The following is a 25328-nucleotide window of genomic DNA, read 5'->3' on the forward strand; positions in this document are numbered from 1 at the left end:
CTAATAACTATTTTGTAATTTATTGTAGAATTGATCTGTAAAGATCACGAGTATGTGGGTTAACCATTGAACATTGTGGTGCTAATTATCTTACCATACATAGAATTCAAAAAGTAAATAGACAAAACAAGCTTACCTCTGTGATAGCTGAACAAATTAGTGACTTATGCCAAGGTTATCAGTGAACACAGCATACATAGCTACAATACAATAAAATTACATTGAGCAGGAAGCCATCTTTGGTCTTCTTATCACTATAAACAAATACATATAAATTTGTATTGTATCAAAAATAGAAATTACATAGCCATATTGAAAGTAAATTCACATTTTTGACATACAATAGAAGAAGAATACCTAAAAGACATATTGTGGGATTACATTTTTGCAAACCTTGGCTTTAAGGACCCAATGGTTTTGCCACATTTTTAACATTCATTTGTTTTTTGAAGGATTACATCGTTCTGTCAGATCATATGTCAATTTTGCTGTTATCCATCTGTATAGGACAGTATGCAACACATAACAAAAACACAAATGAAAGACAAAACAGATTGTCATTCTTAAAATGAGGATGTGCTTTCTATCCTGGGCTTTGAAATTGAGGCCTGATGAGAGGCCTCTGCTGCAAAGGACTGAGGAGAGAAGAGACATTTGGTCAGGACTCAACATTCAATTGTGATGTGGCAGCCCAGCCTTCACAGGTGAACCGAGCCCAAACCGGCGAACGTGTCCCTCCTCTTAGAGTGAGTCTTTAGTTAACTCTGGGTGTGTGTTTGTGTGTGTGTGTGTGTGTGTGTGTGTAGCTGTTCTCCTGGGCTTCAGAGTTCTGCTGTTCTCAGAGGCACATGATGAACTGCAGCCAAAGTGGACCTCTGCTTGAGATAATAGGGAAGTGCTTTCAAAGTGTTTGATCCACTGTGGAAAAAGAAGAAAATATGTGTAAGGATTTGAGAACATTTGAAAACCAATAGTAGGGTAACAGTGAGCAGCTTTCTTTCCTAATGGAGCAGGGATCATTTTTGGGGTGGGACTGGTTGGAGTCTTAATAAGCAACAAATTATATTCCCTCAAAAAAAGGGCTTAGAAGGTATTAAAAAAATCTTAAATTTAATTTACAAAAGGTCTTGAATATGTTTTCTTGATTGCTTTAGACAGAAACATTAGTTATACATTTTTCTGTATGGGGTTGTGGGCTAACAGGAGACATTTTGCATCTATAAGCTACAACAGACTGGTGCTACAGTGGATTGCGTACCGAGAAGGCTAATCAATCCTTTATGTGGAGTTTCAGTCAGCACCATTACACTTAGGGTTGCTGCAGTGTACAGATTTTAGGATATACGGTGATACTAAGATTGAGAGTTATCATACCGTGTGCATTTGCTTCTCTACCATATATTTTTAAAAAAGCCAATGGATGGAGAATTTCAGCTTTATTTTAGTTATTCTCAAAAGGGAGACTTTTGCACACTTCCATTTACAAAAATGGGTTTCAGCCTTAAATTATTGCAATAAAATGTTTGTTCAACCAACAATAATCCCTATTTTCATTCTTTAGTGGATCATTTTACCTTTTAATAATTTTGTAATACCATGATACCATAAAACCACAATATTTTCTGAGATGGTTATCATACCACGAAAAACTCATACTGCTGCAACCCCAATCAGACCTGCTGCAAACACTGCTGCTAGCCACAGTAGCAAGGAAGCTCATCCACGTAAATGGGATACATTTTAGCAAAATAAATAAAAATAAAAATCTGCCACTCATTTGTGTCCAGGTCACGTTAATTGATTACTTATATATTACTAAAAATGAGTGTTATACACAGCTGGGAATTACAAAAATGTGACATAATTGTTGATAAATTCCTAAAAGTCTTGCACTGACTTTGGTGAACCCTGCAGAAACCCAAGGTTGAATATCAGGGAAGTGTACAGTGTATCAGGGACATGAAGTCCAGTGGTTAGTTGAGGACACTGTAGGAAGCAGAGAGTTCAAAGTTGAGAACATGTGAGGCGGATACACAGGATGAACAGTGGGAGAGAGCTGGAAGATGGTGACAATGAAACGGTTTTGTTTCTTTTACCCTGTGACATTTTGTATTATTCGTTTTAATTTTCAAAGCAACTGCAACAGCTTCCCTGTCTCAGTCTGACCTCTACATACACATCACAGTACTGAGGTCTGTCTTGACACCATGACTACACCCTTGTTTTATGTCTGCATACTGACAGGGCCGGTCATGAACAACCCATGGATTTTCTCATATAGAAAGTAACAGTGTAATGTGTTGATAGCAGATTTACACACTGCACAGGAGAAACGACAGTATTCTGTTCATATGTGAGACATCAATGCAGTGTTCCACTGTAGTCCGTTTTACTCTGCACTGCAGACACAAGGGTAAGGTGGGGAAAGCATTTCTTTCATGCGAGTTGTATTTCCAGTGTGTATATGCTGAAGAGCTTAAATTAGCACAAAATACAAAAAGCTTAAACAATTAAGCATATATGACATTGAGACTCTTTTACCCAACAGTGTGCTGCCACCAGGACACATTTAGCCTACAGGAGCCTGTGCAGGACACAGTGTAGTTTGTATAATACTAATATGGAGATAGATGTGTGTCAAAGTTATCTGTGTGAACAGATCGTCAACCTGTGTGTTTATGTGTAATCTTTAAATATAAAACACATCCACAAATACAAAAAAATTCTATAAAATAAGAAATTGTTTTGCAAATATTAAACAGATCTGCAAATAAACAAATTCCACAAATAAAAAAAATCTGTGAATACATGTTCTTGATTTATAAATAACTGAAAAACATTTGTGAATATCATCCTAACATTAAAACATTTCAAACACATATTTGTGAATCTCAATTCTACGCTTGCAGATTTGCATTTTATGCAGTCTTTTTCTTTAATGGTTTGAATTTGTTTGTATATGTAAAGACGTTTTATATTTTCTAAATATTTTTTACTTTAGAACACATTTTTTAGTGTTTTAGATTAACAGATTACACATTTCCACAGACTGTCGATCTGCTCATGCAGATAATATAAAGACTAATCGATCTCCATATGTGTGTTTCTGAAGCTGTGTTTTATATTAGCAAAATCATTTTGAGGTTTACAAATTTTATTCTGTATTTGTGGACATTGTTTTATATTTACAAATTTACTACTAATTTATATTTGTTTTAAATTTACAGATTGCACATGAACAAACTAATTGTTGATCTTTTCACACAAATAAGAGACTTATCAATCTCCATATCCAAAAGACTGATTAGAAGTCGTTATTCTTTATTTAGCTGTATTATTGTAGAGTCATCTTTCTGTCTCTCCGTCCACTATCTCAGTGACTTCATACAGACTATACCTATTTTTCTGATAGTACCTTAAAATGTAACACTCCTGCAAATGTTTTTCAAGGCTTTCTTCACCTTTGTGTTACTTAATTTGGAGATAACATCCTTTAAATTATTAATGCTGATATAACAGAGAGCGTGAGGAATAAAAATCGCCTGAAAACTTAAGACCTGATTTACAAATCAGTTCTACTACTGTCAGTTTAAGCCAAGCAGAGTCGCAGCTAAAAACATAAAACTGTATCAAAAACCTGAAAAACATTGTCACTGTTGGTAACACTGACAGTGTTTCTCAGCTGCAACTCTAATTTTCTTAAAATCCATCTCACTAGGGACTTCAGGTTAGTTTTGATTAATTCTGTTTAATAACTGTTAATGTTAAGGCTGATTAGAGAACCCTAACAATCTCACTCTAGAAAACTATGTTGGTAAAAGAAAGATGCTGGATCATGAAGTACAAAAAGACTGTTTATCCATCATCTTACCATTCACCACAACAGGATGGAGATGTCAAGGGTCACTCTCCTTTTTTACTGTCACATCTCCGTCTCCAGCCAGAATGGTTGAGATCTCTCCCTGCATGAAGGCCCAAGGCACAGAGGATCCAGCCAGGGGACAGCGTTCTCCACTGGGGCAGTACACCTCCCCACCTTGACCTTGGCTGCGGATGAATCCTCTGGTACAAGGGAAACAGAACTTGTGGTGCGTGACAGAGGGACACTGGACGAAATGAGTGTCCTCCAAGCGCTCTCGGCAGAGGGTGCAGCAGAGTGGAGTGCCCTGGGTACTGCTCGTAGACTCCCCTGCACTGGTGTTGCTGCTCTGCCCCGCCACACTTAAACCCTGCCCCATGGCTGCTTGAGAGACTGAGGTGGAGGCAGTGGAGGGGCTGCTGCTGGTGGGGTGCCCGGCTGAGGAGGAGTGCGCCGTGGACATGCTGGGGCTATCTCTGGCCATCTGGCTGGAGCTCAGGCTGTCTGCAACTCCCATGAGCGCTGAGATGGGTGAGGGCTGGCTATGTAAACGGGGTGGGCCCTCCTGAGGAGCAGCCATGCCAGGAAGAGGCTCCATGCCTGAGTATGCACCTCGGGGCCAGGGCTCTCTCACCGGGTGATCAGACCTTCCTTCGCTCTCTCCATTCTCAGAGCCTGGAGATGCCTTGCGGCGCCGAGTTGTGCTCTTTGCTGGTACAGGGCGTCCAACAGCTACCATGGGCAACCCTGCATCTGGCTGTGGCAGAACCTCTGGAATTGGGGGCTCTTTAAACATGCGCACACCGTCATTCAACAGCTCAGACAGGCCACGCCAGTCTCCTGTGCCCTGCCGCTTTTCGTATTCCACATAGCGTAGCCCAGAGTTCACTGCTTTACCTGCATCTTTGGCAGAATCACGGAACATCTGCCTGACCAGGTCTGGGACTCCTGAGAAGATCATTCCAGAGCCAGGAGGATACTCCACAAACACCTTCAGCTCAAACTCTGGAGTTGTGCTGGCATCAAAGGCCACAACGCGACCCATCAGGTTATGGTCTTTCCTGAAGCGCACATTAAAGGGGATGCAGCTGCTAAGAGCTACAAGCACATCCCGAACAGCTTTGGGACGGTTTGGCCAGCCCTCACCCCTGCTACGAGACACCTCACTCAGTTCAGCCATCACTTCATTGTTCCTCCACACTGCAGGATCTATACCCACCAGAGCTGAGGTGCTGGCTCCTACACCCAGGGACACAGCCTGTCTTCTGCCAGCTTCACCCATTATAGGGCCAGCAGAGACTGCAATTGGTGTGGCCCCACCTCTGGAGCCTGATAAGGGGGCTAAGAGCCCATGAGGGGCTGCTACTAATCCCTGAGCTATCAAGGCATGGGATATGGTGCCATGAAGACTAGGAACTGCCCCAACTATCGCCCGACGGGTATTTGGGCTCTGTCTGCTGCCCTCTGACAAGGCCACATCTTCAGCTCTGTGCAGGCCATTGGGAAGTCGAGAAGACACCCCATACTCACCCCTCCCCCTTTCTATACGCTCTCCATGCTGCCGCCCTGCTTCCAGGGGCCCAGCCGAGCTGGGTTTGCCCTGCTGTGGACCGGGGGACCTGCCGTCTAAAACTCCGTGCGTGCTCTTCAGTTGCCTGGCAGTTTCAATGAGCAGCTCTATTCTGTCAGCCCCATCATAGTTGACACATCCGCGGCACACAGCCTCGCTGAACTCCCACAGCATGGCCCAGGGCATCTTGGGCAGATCGCAAAGGTAGCACCATTGCCGTCTAGAGGAAGACTGCGAGGCGGAGGACATGTTGTTTACAGGCCCTCGACCAAACTTTCTTCGAAGGCCTACACGTTCAGATCTACGGTTTTCAACTATACTTCAATTCTCGGACACCACTCGCCACATTCCGCGCGTTTAACGATGAAAACCACGAGAAAAATCAGCTCAAAATGCGACTGTTGATGACAACATTTAAAAGTTAGAGACGTCTTCTTTCTCGATTTCTTCGTGTCGGTCTGTGCGAAAGGAAGTAAAATGTTACAAGACACCGGAAACACCTACGCGACTTAGGCTTAAGGCACTATGGGAGGTGTAGTTTTTTCTTACGCTACCCTTCTCTCTAATAGTAGAGAACAAAAAAAAAAAAAAAAAAAAAAAAATAGGTGTTATAATGCAAATAACCACGTTTTCCGTACCGGTTGTGATTTTTTATAACACCTTCTGTCAGCTTACCGTGGTTATTTTATCACACTGGGTGCTTAGCTCCGTCAAAATTATAAGGTAACGATAGTAGGAAGATGGTTTTCCATCTATTATTGTCACATACACATCATATGTTAATATTATACGAACAACATAAGCTACCACAATTACGGTTATTATAATATTATTACTAAAATGAATGTTGTTGTAAGCTATTATCATTACTGTCTGTCCCTCCCTCTCTTAATGTATCATTTTGTCATATAGATTACTGTAAATTTATTATGTTGATCTGTTCTGTACATCCATTGCACGTCTGTCCGTCCTGGTCTTGATGGAATGTCCACTTTTAAGTCCAAAAGAAAAGATGACACCCAATAAAAATGTAACAACCAAACAAAAAAGGCCACTTAATAGACCCTTCTGATGCCTTTAGGTGCATCTCATGGCCTTCATCAGCAGACAGATCATCTGCTGATGAAGGCCACTTGATGCAGCTAAAGGCTCATCTACTACCTGGAGTTCAGATGTTATTTTATTTTATTTTTATGTCAAACTACTTGTGTTAAGGTGAAAGAATGATCCCCAGGGTCTTTTACAAATTGTTTTAGGCATACGATCATTTTGTCTGCACCATACAGCTAATTTTTGAGTAAACCACAAATGTATGCATGCAGCCAACAAATAATCAGAACAATAGCAACTCAATACTAAGTGTGGGCCAAGGTTATTTGAACAATAAATGATTTTTTAAAAAGTCTCCAGTGATGTATTTTGGATGTGCGGCTAAATATATAAATACAAAGGTCAATTTAGGGCAATTACTAATTTTTTAAAACTGCTTTATCTTAGGCATTCATGATAGTATTGGCACGACATCAGTATCGGCTGGTATTGGCTTTAAAACGAAATACTGGAATCGGCCAACATGTTGATAATATCTGTACGTCATTGATATCAGCCAGTAACAGCTTTAAAATTAACAACCAGAATTGGCAAACATTCTTTTTCTCATTTGCACTATGAATGAACATTACAAAATAAAATGAAAGTGAAAAGATTGCATTTCATGTCTCCATCTGCTGGTGGGCCATCATGATAAGAGTATGCAAGCATAGTATGATGTTAATTCCATTATAGAAGAGACTTGATGATCACTTAATTAAGGTGGGGAAAAAAGTGGATGTGGATATGTCTATATTGGTTATCGGTCAAATGAGTTGTTACATATTAGATATCGGCAAAAAATCCAATATCATGCATCCCTACTTTATCCAGCGGTTATGAATACAAACTGTAATACTAAAAATAATGCTGTGTAGGTCTGAGTAAATGTAATCACTACAGATTACGCTTCATAACCGATGTGTATGTGGTGGCCCAATCCAATTTACCTCATGCATATAATGTGGAAACTGACACGAAGAGATTTTAAGTTAATTGAGTAATTCCAGCCAAGGTAATATTCACAGTATTATTTACTAAAAAAGTGACAACTTGACATTGAAATCTTGACAGTGAATGAGCACTCCTCTAGCAGATAACATCTCCTTCTTGTCTTCCATCCTTTCATCTTTACAGTGATAGTGTTCTGTAGTCCAGGTATCAACATATGGAAGGCACCCTAACCATTTCAGTACAGAGATGTCAGTGTGACTTTTTACACCCAGAAAACTACAGCTGCTTCTCTTTGCAAGAACCTGTGAATCAATGTATTTATGCTTCCCTGTCAAGAGTGAAGAAATGATGAAAGATATAATACAAACCATCTGACCATGTGACCACTGGTTATAGCAGTGTTCACACTATGGTTACTGTTTACTTGATTTAAAAAACAAAAACTGAGGTTCACACTGAACTGTTATTTTAGGGTAGTGAGGGGTTATTCAAATCTAGTGTTGTGAAAGTACAAAATTAACAACTGATTGAAAAACATAGTTAAGGTATAATAAATCATAGTTAAAGTAACATGTCCTACAGCATGTTAGTCTTAATTGTAGTCAATAATGATTGAACGTTTTAATGGGACATGACAACAGAACTGCAGTATACTCTATGAGGAGACACAAAACATTAAAAATGGGTTGAGTGGAGAGTATTTAGTTGGCATGGTGTGTGGTTGAGAAACACAGCTTCAGTGTGTATGGGTAAGGTCCGCCTAGAAGAGCAAAGACAGAAAAAGATAATCCATACATTTTCAAGATGGTAAAGACAATATGAAGGCTTAAAAAATGTCCAACATATTCTAAACTCCCACAGCCAGCAGTCAAAAACATGTTGGTACTTTAGTGTAACAAGGTGAGAACTTACTAGGGTTTTTCATCTGGTAATGGTTCATCAGAGCTAGGGCTTCCATGGCATCGTTGATGGATTCCCACTCCAGAAGGCCAGACGAACTTCGCTCACCTTTTGTTCCACACAAAAAGATTGTTTAGATAACCATAATAGATAACACTCAACTGTGTGTTCATACATCGACCTAAATACTAATGTACATAGTTTTCAAGATCGCTCACTAACGTCCCTGAAGAAGTTACCTAACAGCTGCAGCACAACTAAAATAGCAATGTCCCAAACCTGCTGGGATGTGCTGTATGCAATATAATTTTAACTCAAGTTTAGCATTAGCATTTAGAGGAAGAGGTGGGGTTTGCTACACTCTAACAGTACCCTGTACTGTAAAGGTTTTGCTTTTGGATCAAAGCACACTTCAACAAAAGCAGTTTATATTACTGGCCAGGCTGAAACTTGTATTACTTACTCTTTCCAGTGAAAAGTTTCACACTTGTGGGGCTCTTAATTCCCAGTTCATCACAGACCTGGAATGAAAGTTCAAGTGAAGGTGTGAGGTGGTGGTGTGTGGAAACACTACTTTACAGAATGCTGGTGGCTTTTCTTACCTGATTGAAGATCTCTACAGAGATGTCAGGCTGTGCATTAAAGAAGTGTAGGACATTGCTGGGATGCTGAATACGGTTCTTGGCTGCCTGCTCTGGGGAGGTGAAGCGGTTGTTTCGGGATCCGTGGAAATCTTTGAAGCTGCTGGTATTATCCTCTAATTGATAGCACTGTCCTGGCACAATAGCCTGCTGCTTGGACACACTGCCAAGGAAAGAGGTCCAGAGGTCTTACATCTCTATATCTAGCTCTGCACTCTGAATCTTTCTTTAATAGTCTATGCTAATGTTTTGTAATGGTTTGAACAACTGCTCTTACCAAACATTGAGTTTCTGTCCAAACAGGAAATTATTGTTGAGGTGAGTGATGGCCCTGTCCACAGAATAACAGTCTCCCATCTCCACCATAGCTGCTCCAGGCTTACTCTTCATGAACTTAATCTGAAGAAAGAAAATATCCAGTTGACTCACAGAAATGAGAGCATCAAACTAGTGCTGTAAATCAACATTAAAGGGATAGTGCACCCAAAAATGAAAATTCAGCCATTACCTACTCACCTATATGCCGAGGGAGGCCCTGGTTAAGTTTTAGAGTCCTCACATCCCTTGCGGAGATCGGCGAGCAGAGCGGATAGCACACCTAATGGCAGACGGTGCACGTGTCACATGTCACGTGATGCAAACACGGGTGAGCAAAGCTCATGTTGTCGCTGGTCTCACACAGGCGCGCACACGTGAATGCAGAGCACAGAGAAGCAGTCAGAGCCACAGGCTACAGTGAGGCTAAAAACAGAGTTCGTATATGTTTTTCGAAACAACTTTTTATGTCGCAGCTGCAGCACACTTGGATCACTACGGATGAGCAGTATGGAGATACTTTGTGGATTCAATTTTGTGTTATTGGACGTTAGTCTGGGGCGCCGTCTGCCATTAGGTGTGCTGCCCATTCCCCCCCGTCGATCTCCGCAAGGGATGTGAGGACTCTAAAACTTAACCAGGGCCTCCCTCGGCATACAGGTGAGTAGATAATGGCTGAATTTTCCTTTGTGGTTCACTATCCATTTAATGTCATTACCAATTCATCTGTCAGTTAGTTTGATTCATTAATGAATTAGTCCATGACATGTTACAAATAGTGAAAACTTGGATCACCTTCCACCAACCAGTCAAGTTGCAGTTTAAATCTATGACTGTCCAGACTCACATGTAGTGAAGACTGAAGGAATTGGAAAAAAAAAAGTATTTGTAAAGTATAGTGTATTTTTTGGCAAATAGAAGTTATCATCATATTGACATGTATAATTCCCGTTTAAAAAACATGCTGTCTTGACTTAGAGTCTATCTCTACAGGGGAGTACAGAGGATTGATAGCGAGCTTCTTCACATGGTGCAACAAAGCTTAATATCAGCAAAACCAATGAGCAGGTGGTGGACTGCCTGAGGAACAGGACAGAAACACAACATTGTCGCCATTACAGGCTTGCCATAGGTGCAAAGAGGCTACACATTCTAAAACATGGATGCTTCACACACATCTTCCCCCTGCAGCACAGAAGATCTACAGTGCCCTCCGAAAGTATTGGAACAGTGAGGCCAATTCCTTTATTTTTGTTGTAGACTGAAAATATTTGGGTTTGACATCAAAAGATGAATATGGGACAAGAGATCAACATTTCAGCTTTTATTTCCAGGTATTTACATCTGGATCTGATACACAACTTAGAAGATAGCACCTTTTGTTTGAACCCACCCATTTTTCATGAGAGCAAAAGTATTGGAACATGTCACTGACAGGTGTGTTTTGTTGCCCAGGTGTCTCCCAATTACATTGATTATTCAAACAATAAATAGCACTGAATGTCTGAGCTCAGTTTCAGATTGGGTACGATAGATTTTGCCTGTGCAGACTGCATTTAGAGGTGGAACCAACATGAAAACCAGAGAGCTGTCTATGGGTGAAAAAGAAGCAATTGTGAATCTGAGAGAAGATGGACAATCAATCAGAGCCATTGCACAAACATTGGCCATAGCCAGTACAACCATTTGGAATGTCCTGAAGAAGAAAGAAACCACTGGTGTACTAAGCAACAGACGTCGAACAGGTAGACCAAGGAAAACATCAGCAGTTGATGACAGAAACATTGTGAGAGCTGTAAAGAAAGACCCTAAAACAACTGTTAGTGACATCAGCAACAACCTCCAGAGGGCAGGAGTGAAGGTATCACAGTCTACTGTTCGCAGAAGACTTCATGAACAAAAGTACAGAGGCTACACCAGAAGATGCAAACCACTCATTAGCAAGAAGAATAGGAAGGCCAGGCTGGAATTTGCCAAAAGGTACAGAGATGAGCCTAAAATTCTGGGAAAAAGTTTTATGGACTGATGAGACAAAGATTAACTTTTTCCAAAGTGACGGAAAGGCGAAAGTTTGGAGAAAGAAAGGATCTGCTCATGATCCCAAACATACAAGCTCATCTGTGAAACATGGTGGAGGTAATGTCATGGCTTGGGCTTGCATGGCTTCTTCTGAGACGGGCTCTTTCATCTTCATTGATGATGTAACACATGATGGCAGCAGCAAAATGAACTCAGAAGTCTACAGAAACATTTTGTCTGCTAATTTAAAGAAAGATGCAACCAAACTGATTGGGAGATCCTTCATCATGCAGCAAGATAACGACCCAAAACACACTGCCAAAACAACAAAGGAGTTCATCAGGGGCAAGAAGTGGAAGGTTTTAGACTGGCCAAGTCAGTCTCCAGACTTAAACCCAATAGAGCATGCATTTTACCTGCTGAAGAGAAGACTGAAGGGAGTAACCCCCCAAAACAAACAACAACTGAAAGAGGCTGCAGTGAAAGCCTGGAAAAGCATCACAAAAGAAGAATGCAAAAGTTTGGTGATGTCAATGGGTCACAGGCTTGATGCAGTTATTGAAAGCAAAGGATTTGCAACTAAATATAAGTCTCATTCACTTTAATCTATTTTAAGTTTATATGTTCCAATACATTTGCTCACCTAAAATTTTGTGTTCCATTACAAATAATGCTATCTTCTAAGTTGTGTATCAGATCCAGATGTAAATACCTGGAAATAAAAGCTGAAATGTTGATCTCTTGTCACATATTCATCTTTTGATGTCAAACCCAAATGTTTTCAGTCTACAACAAAAGTAAACGAATTGGACTCACTGTTCCAATACTTTTGGAGGGCACTGTATACAATCAGCACAGTTTCAAGGTGGGCACCCAAAATTAGTGTCACCAATTCAGTATCTGACCAAATGTCTCCCCATCTGTTCCTGAGATATGATATTGAATAATGGCCAGAGAAGTGTTTTTGCAGAACATAATGATGCCACAGTGAAGGTGATCTTTGAGATTTTGGATATAAAATATCATCACCTCATTGTTTTATCTATCAGACATTTGTGTAAATTTTGTCTTATTTAGCAAATGAATTCTTGAGTTTTGGCCTAAAACATGTTTGGAGAGGTCACACTGACCTAAGCCTTTGACTTTCAACCACAAAATTCTCATGTGTTCATTCCTGAGTTCAAGTGGATGTTTGTGCCAAATGTGATAAAATTCGCTCCAGCCGTTGAGATAATACATTCTTGAGAATGGGATGGACACAAGGTCAGAGTAGCCTTGACCTTTGACCAACAAAATCTAATCAGTTCATTGTTGAGTCCAAGTGAACGTTTGTGCTGAATTTGAGAAAATTCCCTCAGGTAGTTCTTGAAATATCGCATTCACCAGAATGGGATGGACGGAAAACGTGAAAAAAATAATGCCTCCAGCCATGTCTATTGCCAGTGTGGAGGTATAAAAGGGCTTTCCCAACTCCTCAGAGGCCACAGTGATGTCTTAAATTTGCCTCCTTTATCTAACAGGCTAATACTGAAGTCTAAAGATATTCAATTTGCTTATCATTTACTAATATTTTACATTTTTGCTTTGAAACTGACTTGAAGGATTAATCAATCATCCAAAAAGTTGCAGATTATTTTTCTGTCAACCAATTAATTGTTGCAGTTCAACAGGAAACATTTGTTCCTGGTGAACTGTTGTAAGCACTAGCTTACACTACCTTTGCTTATCACTTCAATGAGCAATATGATTTGTTATTTCAACTTCATTAATCATCATCAATAAAAACTAATGTATTAAATTTGACTTTTTTCTGTTAGCATCATTTCACTCACCCTCTCTACATTGCCATAAAGGCAGAAAATGTTGAAGACCTTGTCGGCGTTGATCTTAGAGGGCTCAAGGCCATAAACCATAAGAACTGGGGAGTCAGCATGAGGACCGTACTCGGGGGGTGGTGGTCCATAACCAGGGCCATAGCGTTGGCTACCACGACCACGCCCGCTCATACCAGGCCCCATGCGGTGCGGAGGAGGGGGGCCGTAGCTGTCGTCATTGTAGCCATGATAACCTCCTTGAGGGCCACCTTAAATAGAGAAAAAACATATGTGGTACAGATACAGTATTGGAATGTGATCAATTCTTCTAAATGTTAGAGCAATTTCTTGGATAGCTACCATAATCCGGTGGGTGGTCTCCCAGAAGAGCAGGCTGCCTCTGGCGTTTGTTGGGATTGGCATTGGGATCTAAAATGATAAAAGTTGCCTATCAAACAGCCTCCTTGCTTAAAGTATCAAAAAAGTACTTTACCTACAATGTACTATGGGATAAGGTTGTGACTGACATGCAACAAAAGGGCCTGACATCTTAAATGTTAAAAAAAAAAAGTCTGCAGGCTCTATTTTGCTAATCTAATACGTGACATAATGGAGATTTTTTTAGCAATGATTTTGGAAAATAGCTTTCAAATATTTTTTTAAAAATACCTCCTGTATCAGCCATCCTAGTATAAACACACACACACCTTGTGAATTGTTCCAATTGCCTTCACCATCAGCATCTGTGCAGGTACACACATACACATGTCAAATCCAAATAAACATAAAAAACTATAAATTTGGCAACATTGTATGAACATCCTTTTACATCCTAGGCATTTATATGGAAGACAAACATTCAGGTAGAAGATGAGAGAGAAAAAGTATGGATCAGTGCTATGAAAAGCACCTGCACTCTAAGTATGTTTTATTGAAAACTATTAGAACTATACAATTGTTACAAAGCAGGACACAACAGAGGTAAAACATCAGAAGTGAACTGACATCAAGCAATGATTAGATTACATGGTGGAATGGAGGGAGTTACACCCAAAATGCAGACTAACTTAAAAGTCATTATCAAAAAACTAAGTACTGACATTTTCTTTAATTTTACTCAATTTTTGCTGTTAAAAAAAGAAACGAAAAGAAAAGGCTCTCCCAAGTGCTCCATTTTACAAAACACAAGGTGAATTCTCTGCTTCAGCAGCCATCCATTTTGTAATGGCAACTTTCTCAGGTTTAGCTAATAAGCAACAAAATTATAGCAAATAATTAATAAAAACTACATTTTATGTATCTTATTTATATTTCAAGAAATGTTTGTATCTAGTTCTGAATAGTGGACCTCATGCATAAATGTTTTATTTTTCTCTTATATTCAGCCCAGCATGGCAGGGATTTGGGTCCCCATTACAACAGGGCTACCAGCTTGAAGGTGTGTCTTCAACTGGTAACAGGCTTGTCTTGAGTGATGACGTTTAAAAGCACCAGGCTGATCCATAGCTTAAGTCCCGCTTTATTTTGCAAGTGTTTTTCCATCATGCAGCAGGGCAGTGGCTGTGGTCAGAAAGATGTCACAGCTACCTGTTTGGAGCTGCTGGGTGTGCTTCTGGCCCGACTCCAGAGATGGTCCATCTCGGGCACAGTGCAGCTCAGCATGGTAAACTGACAAAGGAAACTCAAAATGATGTGGCATAGTTTGATTCGGCCATGATGTCAATGGAAAAGTCTTGTAATGAGATAATCCTATGTGGGATTCATGAAGTCTGCTCTTACTAGGGCTGTCAGAACAAACTTCGCTATTCGAAAACAATTCGAATTATTGTAAAATTATTATTATATTATATTGCAGCTTATAATATTTGAAGTTGGAAACTAAGGTTCGAATATTTTGGAAAAAAACCAAAACAAAACAAAAACAAAAAGGCACTTTACTGTGCATTAAAGGGATAGTGCACCCAAAAATGAAAATTCAGCCATTATCTACTCACCCATATGCTGACGGAGGCCCTGGTGAAGTTTTAGAGTCCTCACATCCCTTGCAGAGATCAGCGGGGGCAGCGGCTAGCACACCTAATGGCAGACGGCTCCCCAGACTAACGTCCAAGAACACAAAATTGAATCCACAAAGTATCTCCAGCATGCTCATCCGTAGTGATCCAAGTGTGCTGCAGCCCTGACATAAAAAGTTGTTTCGAAAAACGTCATATGAACTCTGTTTTTAGCCTCACTGTAGCCTGTAGCTCTGACTGCTTCTCTGTGCTCCACGTTCACGTGTGCGTGCTCAGGGTGATCGGTGATCCATGGTCTCTGAAGAACAGCAGTCTCGTCAGTACTGATGTCCAGATTCTCAAGTGCAGGCATTGCCAATTCTCAGTCTGAGCAGCAAAGACTTTCCTCATCCGTTGGCATTGCTTTGCATTTGAAACAACTACACCACCAGGTTTTCAGTGCTCGACTCCGGTATTCTGCGGCTGGCTGAGGGTTAGGCTCATGAGCTGCGGTGGCTGCTTCGTCCAGTAGCCTGAGTTCCGTCCGTATACTCGGGCTCAAACAAATACGGCTCAACAAAGAAATGCTGTTCCTCCTCAATTTCAAAGTCTTCAGACATGTTGGGCTGTCCTTTGCTAAAACACTGTAGTGCACATTATCTTTTAGCTCTGTGGTTACTGCTGTCTCCCCGTGCGGTGCACATGTCACGTGATGTAAACACGGGTGAGCAAAGCTCATGCTTTTGCTGGTCGCGCGTGAGCAGTGAGGCTAAAAACAGAGTTCATATGACGTTTTTCGAAACAACCTTTTATGTCGGGGCTGCAGCACACTTGGATCACTACGGATGAGCAGTATGGAGATACTTTGTGGATTCAATTTTGTGTTCCTGGACGTTAGTCTGGGGCGCCGTCTGCCATTAGGTGTGCTGCCCATTCCCCCCGTCGATCTCCGCAAGGGATGTGAGGACTCTAAAACTTCACCAGGGCCTCCGTCGGCATATGGGTGAATAGACAATGGCTAAATTTTCATTTTTGGGTGCACTATCCCTTTAAGAGATGTTTTTTGGGGGGGGAAATATATGACTGTCAGAGAAGCCCCATTTACAAACAGACCAACAATCCATCTCCTCTCCTCACTTCTCAGCAGAGGGCGCCCTGTCAGCCCTGCGCTGACAGTGACAGGACACATCTCTTTGATGCGAAGTGACATAGCCCGTTTGCTCATGCTTCGGGGTCGTTCAATAGAGTAATTGCAAATAAATATTGTTTTAATGTGTAACTACTGAAATGTTCACAAGGGCTTTCATAAATTCCTACAATGTTGCGGCACTGCCACCTTTGCAGGTTAAAAGTTAATGACAGCGACTTGAAGTGAGGAGGAGCAACACGTCTCCGGCTTGTGCGCAGTGGTGTCGGTACCGACACAGCTGCGCAGCCGGAGATGCTCATTTTTGCATGAGATGCAAAATATTAAAATAATGTCATTATAACACAAAAAATATAAAAATGCAGTGGTAGGCCTAGGCTATAGCCTGTACCAAGGAAAAATTCAAATATTATTCAATTTTTTAACATAAAAAACATTAAAAATTCGAATCTGATTTTGGGGGAAGATTGGCAGCCCTCGCTCTTACCCATCTGAGTATGTTGAAATTGCATTTGATCCTAATTTGGATGCATGTGCCAGGCAATTTGCAATTAGAAAGGTAAACGCCCTAATGAATTCATGTACGAGCAGCAGACATAAGGTCCGTGTGTGAACTCGAAACCAACAAGACACTGACACTTGACAGGTAAGGTTAATCTAATAACATCTGGAAAAGGCAGAAAAAAACATTTAGAATTTGAAAATGCACCCTCCTCCTGCAGGTCTACCCTCTCTGTCCTAAGCCCTGCCTACCAGATGACCATGTACATATGCAAGTGCTTCATACATTAATCAGTGATCCCCATACATTGACTTAAAGCTGTGGCCGTGGCTTTGGTTAGCAGAAAGCTAAACTATTAGCAACATTCATCCCATCTCTGAAATGCTTCATCAATACTGACACGTTTTACTGCGTTGATTGCAGGACTCTCTTTTAAGGCCCGAACATCCTCGGGCGGAACGTATGCGGAACGGACTCCGCGAGGAATGTCCGCAGTCATTCGGGCTTTCATAGTTGAGCGCACTTCCGCGTTGTAGTTTCCTGTAAAAATGTTCGTGAAAAATACATGCCGAGCAGTCACTGGTGCGCGGAGCGGAGTCCGCGCGGTTGTAAAATCTGAGCTTTGCGCGCACAGGGCTTGCGGACGTCCGCTTTGACTCCGCGCGGACCTCCGCGGAGTCCGTTCCGCGTACGTTCCGCCTGAGTATGTTCAGGCCTTTAGACTATCTTTGATAAGTCCTTCCTGTTTTGGGTTGCTGTGCAGTGTAGGCAGTTGCTGGAATAGCAACTTTATCTACAGGATTCTCCAGCTTTGAACCAGGCGTTCACCGAAGGCACTTGCACGTGCATCTGCATTTGTAGAACAGCCAATAGGAGTGCCCTCTTTTTGAAATGAACTGTGATTGGCTGAAGTCTCCCGTCACAGGCTAGATTTTCTACAGCCTGAAAACAGAGCTAAGAGGGGGTGAAATCTAGTGTCTCTCTGACCACTTGTTTTACAATATACTTTTTTCTGATGCCAAAATTAAACTGCCTACTTCAACTTTAATAGTATAGAATGTTATAAAAAAAAAAGTAATTGTATAGAATGCCCTTAAGGCGTCATTAATAATATTAGGGCTGCAACAACTAATCAATTAAATCGATTAAAAAAATAGTTGGCAATGAATTTAATCATCGATTAGTCGGATCTATGTTATGATGTGCTGCATGCACAGTGGCAATGTCTCAGGTGGTGGCAGCAAGCCAGCCAGTGCGGTGCCTAGCTGTAAAATGTGCAGAGCTGACCTTTCATGGCACGGTAGCACAACATCACTGTGGTAGCACCTGAAGAGGACCCATGTCGGAGCCATGGGTGAAGGGGACTCAAGGTACGTAACTTTATAAAGCCCTAGCCCAGGTACATTGATCCACTGTGTCTGTCCGTGTCTGTTTTTAATCTTTTGTCAACGAGGAGTAACCGGTTTGTTAAATGAAACACAACAGCAGCTGCTGTGCATTAATTTTTGTGTGACAACTTCATTTGTTGTGCTATTTTGGGACGCAATAACCATTAATGAGTTCAGCACGCAAGTTCTTTTGTTTGAGTATCCCTTTGTTGCAACTCAGGGCTGATAATGTGTCGGTCTCCGGCAGATTTGAGTCCGTTTTGTCACACATTGAAAATGAGCGACATGCACGAGGGAGAAATGGTAAAGGAGGATTTATGCCTGGTACGCACTACATGACTTTTCTGCCAGTTCTGAGAGTCACTATGTCACATTACACGATTGTGGAGTCATAAAATCGTGCCATGACTTGGCCGACAGACATGACACACTACACAATGGTCCACATCAATTATCCACGTCGTCTCTGACGACGTGTGTGATGTCATCGGGTTATTCTTATTTATTATTATTTTTATTATAATTACTATTATTTACTACTAATACTATTAGTCACTGTGTCTGTTCACGTGCCAGCCGAAATATTGTTGTAGTCACCTAAAAGCACCAGCAGATGGCAGGAGCTACATTTGAAGTACTGTACAAGTTTCTACAAATGTTTCACAATAAAAGCCTGTTTAGAAAATGGAGGGATTCTCTCAGCTGAGGTTATAAGGGGCTTTTAATTTGAAACAATTTCCAGTAGTGCTGAGTTTGAAATGATGGTGCAATGCATTAACTTTATCAAGGCAACGGGAGTGGATAAAAAGTAAAAACATAAAGATACAAAGGAATTAATAAATACCAAACGGTCTATAATGTAATCCGTTTTAGGCCTGTCGCGATGTACGATAAGTCAGTTAATTGTACGGTAAATTAAAAGGGAGACGGTAACTTTTCCGGCCGCGATTAATTGCCAAATTCATGTGTGTTTGTTTCCCTCGTCTCTCTCCAGACTGGACGACAAGAGCGTTCACTTCCGTGCATCATCTGGCAGGCAGGTGAGTTGATTCATTAGCGTAATGAACAGAGGGAAAGCTCTTGTCATCGAGTGTCTTTGTCTCTGTGGGGTAGGTGGGGCTATGGGCCACACACACACACACACACACACACTGCGATCTTTGTGAGGGGGGGATGAGGCGGAGAAAAAAAAAAGAACAGTTGAGCGTAAGAGAAAGACAGGGAACTTGTTCCTAAACCAAATGCCACGGCCCCTGTGTATGAGAGTTTTGGATTTAAACCCAGTAATTTGACAAGCCGGTGTAACGGGTTTGTTCTAAAACCATCTCAACAAAAAGAGCGAATATGACCTACGTAACTGTACACCTTGAGAGTGAGAGATTGACAGTCTGTTTTTTTGGATTTATGTATTTATTTCGATACTTTTACGTGTTATTTCGGATATTTAAATTTTCTTTTTCTGCATTCCTAAATATTCTTGTTAAATATCTATTTCTCTTTAAAAGGGTGTACTTGCATCAATATGCCTTTATTATCATTATATAAGTTTAAAAAATGGTCTAAAAACAGCAAAATTACAACAATAATAAAAATGGTCTTAAAAGCACAATATTACACAATATTATCGCTTATCGCAATCATTTCTGATGCAATTAATCACCCAGCAAAATTTGTTATCGTGACAGGCCTAGTCTGTTTCACATGAAGCTGGTAGCCTCTGCAGTTGTGGTGGGTAAAAGCCCCGCCACTATTTTTTAATTTTAAGTATTCTGGCAATATATATTGCAAAAAAAACAACAAAAAAAAATATGGCAATGTCAGTTTTTTCCAATATCGTGCAGCCCTAAATGTGACATATAACATACACATCCGCAGTGCTTTCTGAACAATAACAATGGCATGACATGACAATGACAATCATTCACCGTCTCTGTTACATGGTTACTGTTCTTCTCCTCTGCATGGGGGGGTAAGAAGGCCCTGAATCTCATTCTTTTCTCAATTGTACAGAGATTTCTTCTTCTCTCCCTTTCAGTGTTGTTACTACCTCCCATGTGGGGTGGAGGAAAAAATTGATTCTTAGATGCATAGCAATGTGGACGTGGATGATTCAGCATTAATTCACAAATGTCATCAATCGATTATCAAAATGTTCATTAATAATGTGAAGTTTAAAGAACTAAAAACGTGGAACTCAACCACAAGGTCAGTGTGGCACCCAGACAGTCTACAGCGTGGTCACACTAATTCATCTTCACAAAAGGCAGCAGCACGTTTTAATTTAATGTCTAAATAATTACACTTGCAAGGCAAGTGAATACTTACTTGAGCCATCACCCAGAGACTAACATTAACAAGTGGAGCAATGATCAGCACATAAACTGTGCTTACCAACACATGCTGCAGCATTAACCAACATAAAACACCTCTGTGGTGAAGAGGATAACCCTTTACTCGGTCAGTTTCACCTTGAAAACACTGCGCCTATCCTGCTAAGTGTCTTGGCTTTTCGTAGAGCTCACGTAAATAAGACACAGAGGCGGCTGCTGAGCACTCTGCTTCTGCTCATGATATTTTTATTTACATAGGAGGCTGTAAGGTGCTTTCAAATTAACTCATTCATTATTGGAGTTAACTTTTTAAAATAAAAAGGATGTTGACCATATACTATTCAACAGAATGTAAAATCCATACTCTTTCCAGGGTAATATTACAGTATGCAAATACTGGACCCTATGCAGGTGGTCCATATCCCATGTACATATATTCCACAATAGATTAGTGTGAGCACCCACAGATAGATACAATCCGACTGGAACACCCTGGTTCAAAAGCTCGGGTATGGAGGTAGGCTGAAGAGGACAGGGACCTGTACAAGAGCCAGATGGAAGGTGTAATCAAACTGATAGGTGCCTCGAGATTCCCACGCCTACCCCCAAGGCAGCTTAAAGGCAAGACAACTCTGTCACTCCATTTCGTGATTGTATCTTGTATACAGAACAGTGAGGCAGCATGGTGGCATGATATTCCCGCTTTGAAAAGACAGTATTAAAGGGACTATAGAAGCCTAGACTATTGGTCTTGCTTACTGGCTTACATGTGGTTTGGGGTACTCTTGAATTTTGATCTTATTTAAAAACAAGCAGGAAGAGTGCACATTGTGATGAATGCCACAAAAGTTCTCGTTCACACGAAATTTAAGATCAAATTCATGCATGAGGCCCATATACTTTATTGTATAGTATAACCCCTAGTATACTTAGTATAAATGGCTAAATGAAGCTAGTTAGCTAGATCTACTGGCCAATATTCCTAATTTGAAGGCCAACCAGAAGATATCTCTATTTGCCAGTATAATAGCTTCCCTGGTCTGGCAGCCCTGACAAACTGTAGCTCACACTGAACACTCACTGTTACATTAAGGGTTGACTGCTAAACTCACGTCCAGGTGCCACTGTTTTCTGTGTTTACATTAAAGCTTCATTTTGTCCTATATTGTTCCCATACAAGTCACATGGCATCATATGTTCTTTATGTATACCGACTCTTTTTCATCAGCATTTCTCCAGGATTTGAGTCAGTCTGTCTCTGCAACTACAAACGCAGGGTTGATTCAGGTACACTGGGGGCAACTGTAACCATTGTTGGCTTTTGATGTCATTACTCAAATACTTCTTTAACTATTTGGATACATTTTTTAATGTCGCTAACTTGTATCTGTGTTCTACGTTTTAACAGTCATCAATTGTTTTTACAAGTAATGACAGAGTCACAATACTGATTGAAACACTAGATGTCAAATGTTAAATCTGCCCCCACATGCTGGAGCAACTGTATAAATTTAGTTTGAGCTCTACAACTGTGTACAAACGTGTGTCTAAAGCCCTTCTTGTGTCTCAATAAATATTTTCTGGCAGCACAAAATAAACACACACACTTCAGCCTCGCTGTTGGAAAAAAATTATAGGGGAAACACTAATAACTTGATGTTTGTAAAGAGTCAGAGCTGTCCATCTACACAGACTTTTGAATAGCATCAATGAGTTTGCAGTCAGCTGTACCCTTAAATGTTTCTTATGATGCATATACTTAACAGCTCAGCTTATACAATTTTTGGAAGAGCCCAGCAGCCCGGCCATAATAATGCAGTGTCAGGGTTAGATCCACACTACCACTGTGATGCACTCCAGCAGGTTAAGGCTACAGTGGCCTGTCAACACATTTTCTTAGTATCACCCAAACGTATTTCACTCTGTTAGGTGAAACAGAATTGCCACTTTGGTTACAGTTAGCTTCACCTGTAACATAAAATAGATTCACTATCCCCAATATAACCTTAATTGTAACCAAAATATTTATATGCAGATTGTTCATTATGTGCATGGACATTGCAGGTACAAACTGTGATATGGACCCTGGGAGAATGTGCATTAAACACCATGGATAGTGCACTGACGCTAATGTGAAGTTAATCATACTAAATCAGTAGCTGCTTATAATGAACCCTGAATTGCAGATTGCCAGTTGAGTGTGCCACTAAGGCCACATATCAATAGGCCATACAAAGAGGGATCACTGGGAGTAGTCCCCAAATGGGGACTTTACTTGCAAGCACCACTTCCACAACCCATTCTAAATAGAATTTTTTTTTATACATACAATGTGAATATAACAAATTCTGACAGGTTTGTTTAACACAAATGAACAGAAATAAAACCCTTAATCTATCTTTGTTTCATTATACCATGACTTGAGCAAATAAAACCTGTGGATGTCATCATGTGGACACACAAAGTGTGACAGCTAACTTAAAACAATGTGAAACCAAATAAAAACAGCCAGCACTAAAACCAAAACCCACATCTGTGAAATAAAATCCTACCTTTTTAACTAAGCTCCATAGTAACTGTTGTTACAAGACAGTAAAATCCAACACTCCCTTTATAAGTAAGTTTTACCTTGATATCAAAATTGAAGCTTACACAACTCATTCCCTTGGTTACTAAAGTGCTTGGCAACCCAACACAAGGTACTATAATCAGCAAATCCTAAATGAAGCAAATTCTTAGAATATGTTAACAATAATTAAAATAACAAAAAGATAGTGAGAGAATTCGGAGCCAGTTTCTCAACAACAGTACCGGTTTGCTGGTGTTACTATGGGCTTATATCATGTTCTAATATGAACATCATGGCTCAACAATTTCACAATAGTCAAGTTGTTTTAGTTTTACAATAACTTTTAACCATCAAGTCAGATTATTAATTCATTTTTGTCAAGTACTTACAGCACCACACATGGAGCATGGGACACAGTGGGCAGGTGGGGGGCAGTCTTCAGCAAGGATGCTACCCGCCAACCTCTTGACTCCAGCCTCAACTCATTCTCCCTCTTCAGTCTTTTCTTCCTTCTTTCCTTCCTTGCATCCCCACCACCAGAGAGAAAGTATATCCACACATCCATGCTTGGTTTTGCCTTGCTGGCGCTTTGTTTCGAAAGTTGCTATTAGAGGCTCATTTCCAGCTTACCGTGCTCTGACCACAAAGCAGGACATTTGCACCATTTGAGAGTGGGCTGTCTGTCCACAGACACACTGAGCCAAACCTGCATCACACGGGAGGCGTTAAAGGCATCACTATGGGCCAGTGCAAAAAAGGGAAAATGAAACAACGCAGAAACAACACAAGAACAGCACAGAGAGAAGAAGGGAAATGGGGAAGAAGGCAAAGGGAAAAAACAGAACACCAGAGTCCATAAATGTAAAAAAAAAAAAAAAGGTTTAAGAAAGGATTTTGTTTGCCTCTGTGCTTGTATACTTGATAGGTGTTTGATGCTTGTGTCTTCATAGGCCCCCCCGTGGATATTTCTTCTCATGTAAAAATGGACGCTCAAATGATGCTTGCTTATTTGGTTTAATAGCTGTCAGCCACTTGCAAAGTGGAAAGGCATCTAGTGCTTGACAATAAATCATCTGGAATAGCTGCGTGGAGATGTGCTGTCGTGGCAGTTCAGCTGTGTGTTGCCGTGGATATTCAGCTCGTTGTGTTGTCGTGTTGTGTTCGGCACAGGAAGGTAGAGATGAGCGGTATATAGCACCTGAGAAAGAAATGGCCTCTTTTTTGTTTACTGCCCCAGTATGTGGTATCATCTGTTCCCTGGTTGGGCTGAATGTGTCTGAAAACTCCTCTGTTGCTCCCTGTGGTTGTGTTGTGGCAGGCACATCCCAAGGGCTAGGAGGCGTGGCCACAATGATCACACACCTGACTCCCGCCCTCATCATCAATGTGTTGTGTCAAAAGTGGTGACTCCTCGGGGCTCTGCAGATGAGATGTGCTGTACTGGTAAAGAGGTGGTGGTAGATGCTTATCAATCTATCAACGTCAGTCTGTGGTGGATATGCGAGGTGTCTGTTTGCGTGGCCTTGCCGTATTTCTGTCCCTCACACTGAATTGGTGGCTACTGTCCACCACCAAAAATAAAATGACTCCCATGTCAGATGGTGAAGATAGGGTGATGATGGACTTGGAATAAGGAAGTAGTGAGTTGAGGTTGTGTTCCGGTATTTGTTGCCCCACTGTGTCCGATGTATGCCACAGAGTAGATTTACATTAGTTGTGGCTGTGGGTGCTGTTATACTGTAGCTGTAGAAGTCGCTGTGTCTGCTTAGAGGTTGAAGTAAGCCTGTATGAGTCTGCACAGTGAGGACATAAGGAGAACCTCTGGTTTGCAAGGCAGTACATACTATAGAATATCAAGAAAAATGTCAAACACCTGTATAGAACTTGAAATGTACATGTTGTTGTCCTGGTTGCGTGCAAGAAAAAAAACTACATACTTTTACAGTGTTTGGCAAAAAATAAAATAAAATGAAATAAAAAATGTTCTCTATATAGATACACTTAAATAACTGTCTGTAATCAGGTTTAAAATCACAGCAAAATCTTGTTGCTGACCACACAGAATCTAAGGCAAATACGCAATGCAGTAACGTCTTCTCCTTCCCATACCCTAAAATCTTACTAATTAACAATAAACTACAACATGCCAAGTGGCTGACTAAGTTCCTTACATGGAGGTTTTAGGCATGCAATGATCTAGATTGTTGCGTTCTTGTTTATAAACATTTTATTTTAGC

At 40.9% G+C, this 25328-nt stretch overlaps 2 protein-coding genes across 2 annotated transcripts in view; both read right to left on the minus strand.

The window, feature by feature from the left end:
- Position 1: 1 nt before the first annotated feature.
- On the minus strand, positions 2-5925 carry LOC125897971 (interferon regulatory factor 2-binding protein 1-like). Its single transcript, XM_049591533.1, has 2 exons — positions 3872-5925; positions 2-918 (listed from the first exon to the last, which is right to left on the minus strand). The coding sequence occupies exon 1, from the start codon at positions 5676-5678 to the stop codon at positions 3897-3899; it is 1782 nt and encodes a 593-aa protein (XP_049447490.1). The 5' UTR covers positions 5679-5925; the 3' UTR covers positions 2-918; positions 3872-3896.
- A 1609-nt stretch (positions 5926-7534) lies between these two features.
- hnrnpl (heterogeneous nuclear ribonucleoprotein L) overlaps positions 7535-25328 on the minus strand; it is a 37218-nt gene continuing 19424 nt past the window's right edge. Inside the window, exons 7-14 of the mRNA XM_049591548.1 lie at positions 13869-13904; positions 13522-13590; positions 13180-13430; positions 9291-9412; positions 8975-9176; positions 8836-8893; positions 8385-8480; positions 7535-8232 (exon numbers count right to left, since the gene is read on the minus strand). Coding sequence (XP_049447505.1) covers positions 8174-8232; positions 8385-8480; positions 8836-8893; positions 8975-9176; positions 9291-9412; positions 13180-13430; positions 13522-13590; positions 13869-13904 — 893 coding nt within the window. The 3' untranslated portion in view covers positions 7535-8173. The remainder of the gene's footprint in view (positions 8233-8384; positions 8481-8835; positions 8894-8974; positions 9177-9290; positions 9413-13179; positions 13431-13521; positions 13591-13868; positions 13905-25328) is intronic.

This window comes from Epinephelus fuscoguttatus, linkage group LG12, assembly GCF_011397635.1.
Source record: "Epinephelus fuscoguttatus linkage group LG12, E.fuscoguttatus.final_Chr_v1".
Taxonomy (NCBI): Eukaryota; Metazoa; Chordata; class Actinopteri; order Perciformes; family Serranidae; genus Epinephelus; species Epinephelus fuscoguttatus.